General features: G+C 35.1%; 3 protein-coding genes across 4 annotated transcripts; 1 reads left to right on the top strand and 2 right to left on the bottom strand.

Annotated features, from left to right (window-relative positions):
• Positions 1-75: 75 nt before the first annotated feature.
• LOC116339424 (importin-5) lies at positions 76-5,243 on the top strand. The gene is made up of 8 exons (XM_031765285.1): positions 76-356; positions 890-1,039; positions 1,202-1,874; positions 1,972-2,597; positions 2,676-3,816; positions 3,885-4,009; positions 4,088-4,275; positions 4,344-5,243. The coding sequence occupies exons 1-8, from the start codon at positions 276-278 to the stop codon at positions 4,675-4,677; spliced, it is 3,318 nt and encodes a 1,105-aa protein (XP_031621145.1). The 5' UTR covers positions 76-275; the 3' UTR covers positions 4,678-5,243.
• A 1,196-nt stretch (positions 5,244-6,439) lies between these two features.
• LOC116339683 lies at positions 6,440-8,010 on the bottom strand. The gene is made up of 3 exons (XM_031765710.1): positions 7,630-8,010; positions 7,153-7,505; positions 6,440-7,081 (listed from the first exon to the last, which is right to left on the bottom strand). Exons 1-3 carry the CDS (start codon positions 7,809-7,811, stop codon positions 6,447-6,449), a joined length of 1,170 nt encoding a protein of 389 aa, XP_031621570.1. The 5' UTR covers positions 7,812-8,010; the 3' UTR covers positions 6,440-6,446.
• Positions 8,011-9,046: 1,036 nt separating this feature from the next.
• Positions 9,047-13,868, bottom strand: LOC116339812. 2 transcript variants are annotated; one of them, XM_031765870.1, is made up of 5 exons: positions 12,515-13,868; positions 12,068-12,380; positions 11,654-11,906; positions 11,487-11,561; positions 9,047-11,394 (listed from the first exon to the last, which is right to left on the bottom strand). In XM_031765870.1, the coding sequence occupies exons 1-5, from the start codon at positions 12,587-12,589 to the stop codon at positions 9,489-9,491; spliced, it is 2,622 nt and encodes an 873-aa protein (XP_031621730.1). In that variant the 5' UTR covers positions 12,590-13,868; the 3' UTR covers positions 9,047-9,488. The 2 variants fall into 2 exon arrangements, with proteins under 2 accessions (XP_031621730.1, XP_031621731.1); XM_031765871.1 differs by having other exon boundaries at positions 11,487-11,558.
• Positions 13,869-15,448: the final 1,580 nt, after the last annotated feature.

Below are 15,448 nucleotides of genomic sequence, written 5' to 3'. Positions count from 1 at the left end.
GCACATGCCCATGGAGCGAGAAACGCAGCGTTTCTATGCATTAATAGTATTTGTGACAGAGTAAGACCGCATTTCATTCGTTTCGATATTTTTGCACGGAACACAACACACATTTCAATGCTCGTCGCGCGCGCCAATACTCATACACATACACACATATACATCGAGAGTATACCAAAAAAAAAGATTGGTTGGACAGAACAAGCTGTAAGTTTAGTGAGAGAGGAATAAAAAACGGCAAGTTCTTTTACGTTTAATATTTTGTACGGAGAACAATGGCGGCAGAGCAAACTGATTTCAGTCAAATATTAAATTCATTACTTTCGGTTGACAATGCGCTCAGAGCTAGTGCTGAGGTAAGTGATTTATTTAATAAAAAATGTGTGCAATACAATGTGAAAATCAAAAATTGTTCCGTGATCATTGAGTGTCTAAAAAACAGTTGTTAAAATCAAGGTAAAAAAAATGTCCGCAATGTGCAGTGAATCAGACAGACAACGTGGTTTCTCTTGTGTACTATGACAAATAAAAAGAACCGAACAAAAAAGAAAACGGCACGAAGACCAATAGCGTGTTTATGATATATATACATATATGAGTAATCTCATTGATATAACCTATAAATTGCATGTGATGTGTGAAATTTTCTTTCTTTCTTTCTTTCTAATGATTTCGCCGTATTTTTTGTTCCGCAAAAAGAGATAGTTAGTTTTTTTTTAAATTTGTTCTGGACTTTTCCATCAGAACCATATTTTTGGATGATATTTTGAATGCGAACGAATGGAAATAAGAAAATGTGATGAATGTTTATTATACAAAAGCTGTATACATTATAATATGAAGCATTTTTTCCACTTTTTTTCTTCTTCTTTTATTCTGCACTTGATAGGAGCAATACAACAATCTTCCAGTTGACGTCAAGGTGACTCAATTGTTGACTGCATTGCATACGAACACCTTAAAAGATGATGTACGGCATATGGCCGCAGTCATACTTCGACGACTATTTTCATCGGAATTTCAAGAATTTTACACAGCCGTAAGTATCAAATGAATTGGTATTCTTTCTTTTTTTTTTAAAATAAAATTTGTATACGTTCTATCTTTTCACCTTAAAAATGAACCTATTTTAAGGTTAGGTATATTCTATTGACCTTACATTGTTTTTTTTTTTTTTTGTTTTTGTTTTGATATTGATTAGTTACCGGTTGAGCAGCAAGCTCAATTTCGTCAACAAATTTTATTAGCCGTGCAACAAGATGTGAATCCAGAACTTCGGCGTAAAATTTGTGAAGTAGTTGCCGAAGTATCACGGAATTTAATCGACGATGATGGAAACAATCAATGGACGGAAATTTTGAGCTTTATGTTTCAATGCGCCAATTCGCCAAATGTTCAATTACAAGAGTCAGCATTGCGCATTTTCACCGGCGTACCAGGCATTTTCGGCAATTTGGAATCACAATACATGGAATTAATCAAACAAATGCTTCAAAAATCAATGGATCCAAGCTCAAGTCCCGAGGTTCAATTTCAGGCCGTTTGTGCGGTCGGCGCATTTATCAATCGTCACGCAAAAGACAACGATGTATTAAAACATTTTGCCGATTTATTGACACGTATTATTTTCATCACCGCTGAAAGTATAAAGGCTGAAGATGATCAAACATTGTTGAAATTATTGATTGAATTGGCCGAAAATTGTCCGAAATTTTTGCGCTCACAAATCGAATTCATCTTTGATATGTGCATTAAAGTATTTAGCAATCCAGAAGTTGAGGATTCATGGCGACATTTAGCACTCGAAGTCATCGTTTCATTTTCGGAAAATGCACCGGCAATGGTACGCAAACATGCCGGCAAATATATCGAAGGTAGGATTTAGTTTTGGAACAATTTCTTTTTTGTTGAAAACATATTCAGGAGAACATATTTATATTAATTTAAATTGAATTTAATTTTGCATTGAAGTATTGATTCCGGCTGTTTTGGCAATGATGACCGACATTGAACACGACGATAACTGGGCAGTCTCAGATGAAATTACCGAAGAAGACAACAGCGATAACAATTGTATGGCCGAATCGGCATTGGATCGCTTGGCCTGTGGTTTGGGTGGAAAGATTGTGTTGCCACACATCATTAAGATCATTCCACAGATGCTTAGTCATACCGATTGGAAACAACGTTATGCTGCATTGATGGCCATTTCGGCCGTTGGCGAAGGTTCACACAAACAAATGGAACTTATGTTAGATGATATTATGCGTGGTGTTTTGAATTATTTGGCCGATCCACATCCGCGTGTACGTTACGCTGCATGTAACGCAATCGGACAAATGTCAACCGATTTTGCGCCAACATTCGAAAGAAAATTCCACGAACAAGTCGTTCCTGGTTTGTTGAATTTGCTCGGTGATGTGGCCAATCCACGGGTTCAAGCTCATGCTGGTGCAGCATTGGTCAATTTTAGCGAAGATTGTCCGAAAGTCATTCTCACCAAATACTTGGACGATATCATGAAAAAATTGGAAGGAATTTTGAACGATAAATTCAAACAACTGGTAGAAACAGGAACTAAGCTCGTTTTAGAACAGGTAATTATAACAAACATAACCATTTGATTTAGTTCAATCAATTCGATTTAAAAAAACAAAACAATAATTAAATTTTAGATTGTAACGACAATTGCATCCGTCGCCGATACAGTTGAAAAAGATTTTATTCCATATTACGACCGCTTTATGCCGTGTCTCAAATATATCATTGAGCATGGTACAAGTGAAGAATTGCGAATGTTGCGCGGCAAAACAATCGAATGCGTTAGTTTAATTGGTTTATCGGTTGGCCGGGACGTATTTTTGAATGACGCAAATGCCGTCATGGAATTGCTTTTGAAAACACACACCGAAGGTGAACTGGCTGACGATGATCCGCAAACATCGTATTTGATCAGCGCCTGGGCACGTATGTGCAAAATTTTGGGCAAACAATTCGAACAATATTTGCCATTAGTAATGGGTCCCGTGATGCGAACGGCCGCCCTCAAGCCAAATGTTACAATGCTCGACAACGATGAAATCGAAGATATTGAAAACGATGCTGACTGGTCTTATATAAATTTAGGCGAACAACAAAACTTTGCCATCCGAACAGCCGGCATGGACGATAAAGCGTGCGCCTGCGAAATGTTGGTGTGTTATGCACGCGAATTGAAAGACGGTTTTGCTGAATATGCCGAAGAAGTTGTACGCTTGATGGTGCCAATGTTAAAATTCTATTTCCACGATGGCGTTCGTTCTGCTGCCGCCGAATCGATTCCATATCTATTGGATTGCGCCAAAATCAAAGGACCTCAATATTTGGAAGGAATGTGGTTGTATATATGCCCAGAATTATTGAAGGCTATCGATTCAGAGCCAGAAATCGATGTGCTGGCCGAATTACTTCATTCGTTGGCGCGCAGCATTGAAACACTTGGACCAAATTGTTTGTCACCCGAGGCAATGGAAAATGTACTGAAGGTTATACAAAAATTCATGGGCGAACATTTTGAGCGCGAAGAGAAGAGAGCATTGGCACGTACCGAAGAGGATTATGACGATGGTGTTGAGGAGCAGTTGGCTGAAGAGGATGACAATGATATTTTGGTATTATCGAAAATTGCCGATATCATTCATGCATTGTTCAAGACATATACAACCAATTTCCTACCGTTCTTCGATCGTGTCGCACAAAGTTTTGTTAAATTATTGGATCCAAGTGGACCATGGGCAGACCGGCAATGGGGATTATGCATATTTGATGAAGTTATTGGTAGGATTTTTCACATGTTTTTTTTTATCGCCAAAATGTAAACGTATTTTTTTTTTGTGTATGAATAGAATTCTGTGGACCACTTTGCGCCCAATATCAACACATTTTCCTGCAACCACTGTTGGAATACACCAAAGATAAAAGCCCAGAGGTTAGACAAGCGGCAACATACGGTTGCGGTGTTTTAGCTCAGGTAAATTTATTTCGATTCAAATGAGTCAACAATTGTCGAAAGAAATATATTTATTTGAAATTTCATTTTGTGGCACAGTTTGGTGGTGATCAATTCGCTGTACCTTGCGCTCAATGTGTTCCAACTTTGGCTGAAATTGTCAACGCACCACAAAGCCGAGAACCAGAAAATATAAATCCAACAGAGAATGCCATATCGGCCATTACGAAAATCTTGAAATACAATAACTCGGCATTAACAAATCTTGACGAACTGATTCATTTGTGGTGAGTCTTAAATGAAGCTTAATTTCTTTAAATCCGTTCAATTGTTGTTTATTTCTTTCATTCATTAGGTTCAATTGGTTGCCAGTCATAGTAGATGAAGAAGAAGCACCGCACGTATACGGATACTTATGCGATCTGATTCAAGCCAACCATCCCATCATTTTAGGTGCAAACAATTCAAATTTGCCACGCATTGTGGCTATTATAGCCGAAGCATACTTTAATGAGGTAATCGAAGCAACTCACGCGGTTGGGCGTCGTATGTTGGAAATTGTCAAACAAGTTGAACAGAGTCCGGATGTATTCCAAGCCTGTTTGAATAGTCTGTCGGCTGACCAGAAAAAAGCATTGGAAGATGCTTATCGAGAATTAGCGGCGTCTGTTGCTGCTGTTTCAGCTTAAACACTCTCCTCCTGCCCCGATCATCACCTTTGACAACGGTTTTTGTTAAACTTATTTAAGAAAGAAATTCATATTTTTTATTGAGTAAATCTATTGAAAAAAAAAGAACCTGAGAGAATATTGTGTGGTCCTCTGTGGATTGAATACACTGGAGAATCTATTAATATGTATATCTGCTTCGAATTCAATTTTTAAATGCATTCGCAGTGAACTGATTCATTTTTTTTCTTTTCGAAATGTCTTGTAATTTTTCATTGATTATTATTATTAATATTAATTTGCCACACAAATAATACCATTCTTTCCGCCAAATTTGGCGCAATAATGACGTCCAATTTCTTTTAAGAAACTAAAACATCCACATCAATTTCGGATGAGATTTTAATTCAAATCAATTTATGTTTATTTACATATTTTTTCAAATTCTAAAGATAGACGAAAACTAACAAAAACCACATTTGAAATCAAGTAAATTAGAACACTCTAGAAACATATTTTTTTCTCAATTGATTCATTGAAACAAACAAAATGTAACAAAAACCACAATGAAAAATTACGAAAAATTCAAATGCAAAAATAAAAGATTTCTTGTTAATAAAGTCAAATTCACTTTTATTTCTTAGTATATGTGCAGAGATCTACATAAAAAAAAATAATGGAATGAGTCAACTTTGGAGGATCGTTTCGATTTTCCCTAATATTATAATGTCTGAAGGTAAAAAATAAAATGGGCGTCAAAAAAGCCATAAAGTAAGTTTAACTTAATGTAAAAGAAAATTAAAAAATAGTCTTAACAACGCTCTGGAAATTTTACACGAGGGCTCTAGCCCACCAGATCCGACGCTAATTTATTTCTTTTCAGTATTAGGGTGGCACGTTTCACATTGAGCCCCATGTCATTTATTTTTTCAACAGAGCAGTACTGCCAATTGGTTAATAAGTGATAATATGTAATTTTTACGAGGAATATAATTATAAATATCATAAAAACAATTTCAACCAATTAGTCCTTTGAATTTAAGAGAAATTGAACAAGTGAACTTACAATAGATCTTAAATCACATAGAAATGCTAACTAGTGCACAAATCAACAATAAAAAAGCTTTTGAAATAGTTCAGTTATACAAATTTGCGTAAATGTTGCGTGACACAGCTGAAAATCAATTCAAGTTTGTATAAATCAACGCCTTTTATTTTATACTTAAAATTGAGAAGTTACATTTTTAAATAAATCTCTTGGACACACAATATTTCCAAAACCTTTCAAAACAAACGAATCATGAAGACTCATTAAAATGATTGGCAGCATGCGCTGTTCTCCAATTGGCCAGGAATACCATTCGCATTAATAAATTGTAACATTTAAATCTTCGAATCGTTCCGTATATATTTCACCACCTTCACAATAAATAAAACTCACAATTAGTATCCAAAACATCATGAGAAACAATTTGGCATTCTTCTAAATTTGGTTGCAAAAGGGAAAAAAGTTTTACGAAATATTCCAACCGCCGCCAAAAATTGATCTGAAAGAACATTTTGCGTTTTGATTTTTTAAATTTTTTTTTTCAATGCTTCATGAGAAACTGAGACAAAAACGAAGTAAAACCAAGTCTATAATGTAAAAAATTTAATTATTGTATGTACATATTTTTCAAATTTGCGAACGAATATTTTTCCAAATAATCAAAGAGAAGAAAAAAAGAAGATCTATAATAAATAGAATAAATACAAAAATAAATAGAGATAAAAAAGAGCATAATTTAATTTTAATGGAATAGTTTTTTGGCGATGCGATCGATTTCATTGTCAATATGATCTTGTGGTAGCTCACATACAAACCGTTGCTGGCCGTTACAATCAAGACCGTACAATTGATAAATGTGTTTGTCCGCCCTATACGATAAACCCAAACACCGGCCATTCCCTTCAATTTTCATATCTTTCTCATTCGTTGGTGGTTTGTTAGTTATTTTTGTGTTTTCAATTTTCTTTTCAATCGGAATGACCGTTGAATTTGTGTTCGATCCCTTTTTCAATCCCTTCCTACTATCGTCATTTATTTTGGTTGTGACCTTTGGCATTACCGTATCCGCTTGATTGATCTTATGTATTTGGGTTACATTAACATTGGGATTAACTGGACGTGCTGAAGATGACCAAATCCATAAAAGTCCCGGGTTCAATGCGCCCAACCAAAAGTTACCATGTCCATTCAAAAGTTGTTGATGATTCAATAAATAGGCGGCCATATCGTTATTTTCATTCGAACCATCCAGTTCGGCCAAGTGTGCACCATATGATCGACATACGCTATTGGCTGCTTTCCAATTTGCCGGTTGATTAACCACGAACAAATAACAATTGTCTCCGATTCGTGTGAAGTTCATTGCGCATGGTTTTTCTAAGTTTTCAAAAAGAAAGGTCATACAATGCATACAATTACATAAAGAAAGTTAACCCATTCATAGTTACCATATGTTTCCTTTTTATGTTCATTATTTCCAGCCATCAAATAGTAAACAAGTTGTTCGGTTTTGCGTAAGCGTCGCTCCATATAATCAACACGATACACCAATTTCTCGATGGCGCTCAGTAAATACAAATCCGTTTCGGATACTTCGGGACCATTTTGTGATATACGATTGTTAAAAAAATTATTTGGTCGACTGCCACTGTTGCTTGGACCATTGAAATTGAAATTTTGCTTCAAGGCTGCCGGTCCCAATGGCATGAGATTGTCCACACGTCGATTGAGATAGTTATTTGATGTGGGAATATATTTGTACGATGATTGTAATGCTCGAGCCTGCCGGGTTACATTTGAACTGCAAAAAAAGTACACATTATATTACACACGTTATATATAGTGTCCAATTTCATCTAGTTTCACGACGTTATTGGCCGTTGGAATTTTTCAGAAAAAAAAAAACACAAAAAACAATTATTTACTTAATTGTAAGCTCTTCGAGTAGAGGTGACCAAATTTCACTTGGATTGAATGAATCATGGGTATCACTTTCGCTTTCGTTGAGACTATCGATTGCAACGGCCGATGCAAGATTATTATTCAAACAATATACAATACAAACTAACATAATGCCAATCAATTTCCACGATCGAAGTGAATCCATAATTGAATTGCAAGACAGAACAACTATAACACAGTAAATGAATGAAAAAAATGACGAAATGTTCGTGTATCTTCTAATAAATTGCAAACTCGTCAAGCACACTGTCAAGATACATTTGGTACGATTAACACTTTCGTTTTTTTTGTCGTTGCTGGAAGAAAAGTGACGAACGTGAACAAAGACTTAAATCGTTGTGATCGCTGCACTGACGCAAAACGAAATAAACACATGCCGCACAAAATGTGAGCCATTGTGTGTGCGTGCGAACAATATATGCAACATAAATGGGAACGTAGATATTTACATTTTCTACATCGATTATGAGTGAATGATTATTAATTCGGTGTGCCGCATGAAATGCGTACCATAAAGACAATGCATCCGTAGAGGTGTTGTCAGAAAAAAAGAAAGAAGAAATAAGCAAATTGTACTTTTACCATGATACATACAACGAGACTCGGTGAAGCAATATTATTTAAGCAATAAGTGGAATTACCACATATTTTCTAACTCACACACAATCACCATCATCATATCATCGTCGTCGTAGTCGTCTTCGTCATCGAGAGCATTGATGGTCAACAAACAATACATGCAATGCGACATACAGCCCGCATATGAGATAAATACGGTGTGACTGGCATGGACGGAGAAAGTTTTTTTTTTTCACTTCTCTTCTTTTCACTCTTCATCAGATTGTCAGGGCCATTTTTTCCCCATTGTCGGTGCGATTCATCGGTGCTGGTTCATGACCACCATTGGTGGTGTTATGATTTATGTGCATGTTTTTCGAACATAAATCGTATCGAATTTCATTTTTGTGGGTCAACGCAAGAGCATTATCAAGTTCGTTGATTTCAAAGCATAGTGCACACTATTTGTTCTAGTGCTGGCGAAAAGAAAGAAACACTTAACCTTTCACAGCCGGATGTATTGTATGTGTGTATATGCGGGTTTTTTTCTGTGTGATATTTGTATACACAGATTGGCATTATGTAAATGAATCGTGCGGTTTGTTTGTATTTTACGTTTGCAGATTTGTAGGTCATTTGCCGAAAAGTGATATCGGCACTGATTCATCAGAAATTAGAAATTCCGCTAAAATGACTATTAAATACGACTGAAATAGAAATAAAACAACCATCTGTGTTTTTATCAATGAACAAGCTCGATGTATGCTTTTTTTATTTTGCTTTTATTCAAATAAATTTGCAAATAATAAACCGAAAGGAATAAATAATAAATCGATGCGATAATTTCATGATCATTTTTATCTCTTTCTCTCTCTCTATTTTTCTTAATTGATTTGTAGGCACGGCATTTGGAAGCTATCTAAAGCGCATATCTTTTTTTTCACACTCTCTATTCAAAGGATATATGTTATTTTAGTTTTTTATTTATGAATTTACATTCGTTGTATCGCTCTCTATCTCGCTCTTATTATCTATCATTAACTAAATGGTAATTATTTTGTTTAGCATTTCTCAATTGGAAGCAAACAATAATAACATTCGTTAAAAAAGCGTTTTACTTTATATACTTAGTAAATATAAGCGATAAATATTTCATTAAAGAAGCAACTGGTTAACATGTAACATGAATTTTCCTAGTTTGTTTGCGATGTTCGTGTACGAATTGGTATATCTTCTATCTATCTATCTATCTATGCTTACTGTTCTAATTGAATGTTTCGGTGTTTGGTCGTTGCCAGATGCTGTTGATTTTTGTTTTCAATGGTGAAAAATCAATTTTACGAAAACGTGCCCATGAACGAATCAAGCCATTGCTTGATCCATCGTTTGACATGTGGTAACTTTTATTGGAGCGCATAACGGTGTCGATGCTGCTATTGAGTTGATCATCTGGTGTCATTTCGGTTGGTGTTGATGGTGGTGTTTTCATGCGAATTGCCAAATTGGCACATTTATTATAAATACGGCGTGGTGATGATTTCAATTTAGTTGCTTTGGAATTTTTCTCGAAGTTTGCATGTCGATTCGGTTCGTATTTTGTATTCGGATCCAAATGTGAGAGTACGTTTTTCGAATCGAATGATGATGGTAATGTGTCGTATTTGTAACTTTCAGCCATTGTTTGATACGATTTCATGTCACAATACCAATTTTCATTTTTGTACGCAATTGCAGTTGGATGATGTTCAATATGGGTGCCATTATTTTCGGTAATTGAACCGCGGCGTTGTTTATACTTTTGTATTTTGCCTGATGTTGGTGTTTTCAATACACCTTTGCATGTTTGCTTCTTGACATTTTTAAAATGTCCCGAATTATTGCCGGCCTCATGATTGCTTTCCTTATTATTAAGTGGTATTGCAACTGGTTCGCTGGGTATGCGACGATTTGTTTTCGGTGTTTGTTTTACATTCTTAATACTATTATAAACGATGTATTTTATGGTATCATGTACGGGTGAAAACTTTTCATTCGGAAAGTATGATGGTGTTTTCTCATCAAATTTCGATGATTGAAAATTAAATGGATTTTCATTGATATGTTGAGATAATTTTGCACTTTGTGGTGGCGATTCGGTGTACGTTAATGATATTGCATCATCGTGTTCATGCGAATCAACGGTTGTATTGTTGGTGGTTTCCGGTGTAAAACATCTTGTATTTAACATTGCAGCATTACCATCGTAGCTGCTAACACCCGATGAGCTTGTGATATCGCTGAGCGATGATGAAGCATTATTTGAATTATCAACCGATTTCATTGAACTATCTAAAATCGATATGGGACGTTCTTCATCAAAATCAAATTGTCTTTCGAATGTTATATGTTTCAAGATGTTCGACGTTGATGTTGAGTCGGCATCGATTTTCAATATGGACGATTGATCGATTTTCGGTAAAATCGGTGCCATTGCACAATAAACGGATGCATTGTCAAATCCTTGATTCAATTTATTCAGTTGATCTTCTTCGAAATGTGTGGTTGATGTACGAATCATTTTAAATCGATCGGTATCATTTAGAATTGGCGCCATACGACAGTATCCGGAAATGTCACGACCCAAAAATGAATCACGATTGTTTACATTTGCTCCGACCAAATTTATGGCCGACGAGTCAACGGTTGATGTTAATGTAAGCGAAAGATTGTGAGACCAAAGTATATTGTCTGATATGTTTAATGGTGGTGGACGGCATGTGAATTGACTACTTGAACAATTCAGCGAATTGGAACGTTCGATATCCATAACATCTAAATCGGTTTCTTCACATTCACATTTGGTGGCCGATGTTGTTTTCTTCGGTTCGACGTTGATATTTGTTAGATCGGGCGTTGAAAAACTATTTGTACAGTTTACCAATAAGTTTGATTCAAAATTGTTTGAACACAATTTCGATATGGATGCTGCTGTTTGACTTTTTGGAACATCGTTTATTTTACCATTTTTCGATGTTTCTTTCGTACGGCCAAATACATTTTTCAAATTCCAAGCCGATTTACGGCTCTTGGAAGCTGCTGCTATTGCGACCGTTTGTGAATTGATCGACGTATAGACGTGATTGATTTGCCGTCGGGGAGGTAACGGTGGTGGTTGTTCAGCACTTTCATTTCTATTTTTACGAAAAAGAAAGCACCAATTATTCAGTATTCTCTTAGCCAACATTAAATATATACATTAATTGTAGATTTGTTCAGCACTTACATTTTGAGTGGCGCTGAAGACATATCAACATAAATTCCAGACACAACCGATCCACGTGATTCATGCTCATTTCTTCTAAAATACAAATCGAGTTTTTTCCAAAATTAATCCCAAAACCATTTATTGACGTGAACAAAAAAAAAACAAGCACAATGATAGAAACTTACACACTGACATCAGATGTATCCAAAATTTCTTCATAAATTCCGGAGCAACCAGAAGAACGTCGAACTGATAGCCGACTTGACATATCATGGTTAACTGGAATGTCAGGCAGTGGACCGAGTATATCATTCATATCACGATCAGTGAGTGTGTCATTAAGACTTCCTTTCGATATGTCGAACTGTGAATCATCTTCATCGTTAAACTTGACCACATTTATAAGTGAACGATTTATGCGTGGATTCTCACACATTCCTGTAAAAAATTTAGTTCGCATACAATTATTGTAACGGAAAACCCTCAACCCAAACCATAACAATAACTTAATCGTCAACAATAATAAACCCAAAACCAAATATAACTTTTGTTGTTGTGTATCGTAAATGAAATGTAAACAAAATTCAAAATATAAATACCTTTTCGGTAGTTTTCCAATGAATCAATGGATTGTTTCAGCCATTTCATGTGTGTTGAGCACGATTGTTTGTCTTGGAATGCCAAAAACAATCGACATCGCTTTCGATTGCTTTTCCAGAAAACGCCATACGTATAGGATTTTGTACGTGATGCTGCCGAACCGACTCGAACACCAGGTATATTGATCCGAATAACACTAATCGGATATTCACGAGAAACATCATCCTCATGATAGAATTCAATTTTCAAATAGCAAGGAAAACACTCGATCGCTTCAATTTTTACCAAGCATTTCATCCAGTTCACCCAATTCTATGAAGAAAAAAACAAGCACACACACACACACATACATAAATTGTCGAAAAATATTTAAAAAATATTTTTATTGATATTTTGTTTTCCAACTAAGGTCAATTTCACATCACAAAATATTATCGAAAACGTACCTTCAAAAAATTGTCGTTTCTTACGTCTTTAAAATCCAATTTAACATCAAGTAGCATTTCATGCGTTTTGGCCATTGCGAACAGAGACGCTTTTGAATATTTTCGATCCTTTCTTTGCGATTCAACTGAAATCGCTTATTTCAAATGACAAATACTTCTTAAATGTTCCATATTGATGTTTGTTTCGCAATAACTCTGTTCACCGTAAAAATTCCAACTACTTTTTTTTGTCGAATCACTTTTTTTTTATTGAATTGCTCTATAAGTGAGTTCACCACCATGTGTTTTTCTTGTTAATTTGATTCAATGTAAATGATTTTTTTGTCTCTTGTTGTTTGTGATCGGTAAAAATTCTTTCGAAAGATATAAATATTTTCGCTGAGGCAATTATTGTCACAAATTTCCCAACTATAAATTGAAGTACGATGATTCGCCGATGCACACAAAAAAAAATAAGATATGTAACGAACGAATAATAAAAATATAGAGCAAAACGAATGTGCCAACAACAACAATCTGCAACTGAAAGTCAACAAAACACGAACTCAACCAAAAAATCGATTGGCAGCTCTTTTTTTGTACTGTTTGCAATAAATTATGAAAACGGTTGCACACACCACACCCGATTCACGTGCCAAAAAAAACGGCAACTCCAATAACACTGCACTTTTATTAGCGAAGGAGTACGGAAAATAATATATTATTGTAAGTATATAGAAAAAAAGTGGATTTGCTCTGTTTATCTGTTTATACGTTATATATAGATGCGAGTGTTCAAAATACACGTGAGAATTCGACGCGCGCCTAAATTTTTGTGTATGGCTTGGTTACTTTGTGTACGCTCACCCTCTAAATTCACAGGAATCGAAGTGTTCACAGACACACCACTACAACCATAACTTTCAATGTATATTTTACACAGACAACAGGTTTGAATGCATCCATATATATATATGCGCCGGTACATGTGAACCACACTCACTCTCTCTCTCTCTCTTTTTGCTCTCTGTTTCTATGACTATGTCTCTGTGTCTGTTTCTACTGAAACATTGACATTGAATTTTTCGGTTGAACTTAAATGCACTCTTTCAACTAATAAATGCACATAATACGACACACTCCATCGATTATTACAATCATCGCACGAAAATAAAAACAACCGTCAAACGCTCGTAAAAATTATTGAACTCCTAATTGCAAAGATCACATGCAGTTATTTTTACGATGATTCGTTCATTCAACGTTAACTTGTTGTTGCTTTTTAGCGAATAAATTCCAATAAGGCGCAAAAAGAATTGTCGTTATTTCTGCAATGTGTTTTTAAACAAAATAACTTTTTATAACAGCGGTCTTGCTTTATTCACGTCTGTTTAACGACTGAAGAACGACAACCAGATCGCAACCAGTTAATGCATTGGCGGAAATTCCATCTCGATAAAATGTGTTTTATTGTTCGGCGAATATGATAAGAAGCACAACTGGTTCAACTGAATTTTATGAGAAATTTTGTGTTAACCAATGTGCGTCATTGATATCAATATTCGGCGAAAATTATATAAGTAAACAAAACAGTCATGGGTCAAAGGAATCACAAATAATTTGAATTGATGATTGCACACATCGTATTTGCTTTTGCACAATATTTTGGCCATTAAACGCATTCAATGTCTTGAAGAAACTGGAGTAGTTGGTGTGCATGCACACATACACGTGCATACAACACACAACTACATACAAGGAACAGATGTTTCTTGGATTTGCCTTTGTTATTGTTTTTCGTCGAAATCTTTGTCCCTATTGTTTGAGACTTTGCCGACGGCGTCATTTTTGTTTCATTCTCACTCTACCTTGTGTATGCCGATGCCGAATTTGAATCATTGTATTGTTAGAATGTGCGTAACGTTGCACGTTGTCTTTTCAAAACCACATGCTTCATGCTTAGTGAAAGCAAAATGTGATACAACAACACAGCATTGCCTTAGAATCGACTTTAACGCGGCAAATATCTTCTTTGAATCGAACAAGAATCCATGTAGAATGTTACATCTTGCATGTGGTCATTATTGGTCATTATGTATTGCACATAATAACACAATGCACATTTTCTTTTAGATTAAAACTAACAATGAGTTTTAATACGTTTTCATATTTTCTTGAAAATTTCACAAACTCTTCCTTTTTGGGAATCGAAGAAAATACACAAAACGAATCTTTCGAAAGATAAACATATTAAAAAGGACCTAGAAAAGGACGCAATGATGATGCCTTCGAATGACTTTTTTCTGCGTTTCAATTTTATGGGATTTTTTTTCTCACATCATAAAAATTGGACTTTTAACGACGATACAACAGTACAATGTATTCAGTTTTTTTAATAAAATGTGCGTTGATGTAATTTGATGGCGCATATTTAACGATAATGTTCGTAGAATTGTCTGATAGTATTCGCCTACCCGTTTATGTGACGACATAAATGACTCTATTTTCTCTAAATCTTTTAAAAGAGCATATCAGAGCACAATTGGACACCAGACGATAAATATTGATGAAAATAAAATGTAAACAGAGTTTTTTATATACGAATGAGAATAGGAGAATGAAATAAAATCAGTATTCAAGAAATTCATGATAACTGTGCTGTGTATTATTGAATAAAAAATTATATTATTGATAAGAATTTTTCATGACTTAAACAAAAATCAGGCACGACTAAACAATAACATAAAGTATCGATAGCAATTATTTATAGAAAACAGCCCCGTTTAAATATTTAATCTTCAATGGATATATTCGAACATTATTTTGCAATGTGCACTTTGATATTGCTATTTATTGTTTGCACATCATTGCAAATATTTTTTTGCGAGATTTTCACTTTTTTAACTACCAAAAGATATGTGGACTACTTTTTTCAAGTTTTTATCGTCAAATCAG

Source organism: Contarinia nasturtii, unplaced genomic scaffold (genome assembly GCF_009176525.2).
Source record: "Contarinia nasturtii isolate CC-2019 unplaced genomic scaffold, AAFC_CNas_1.1 Cnas_scaffold_533, whole genome shotgun sequence".
NCBI lineage: Eukaryota > Metazoa > Arthropoda > Insecta > Diptera > Cecidomyiidae > Contarinia > Contarinia nasturtii.
This window is presented reverse-complemented; position numbering and strand designations above follow the sequence as displayed.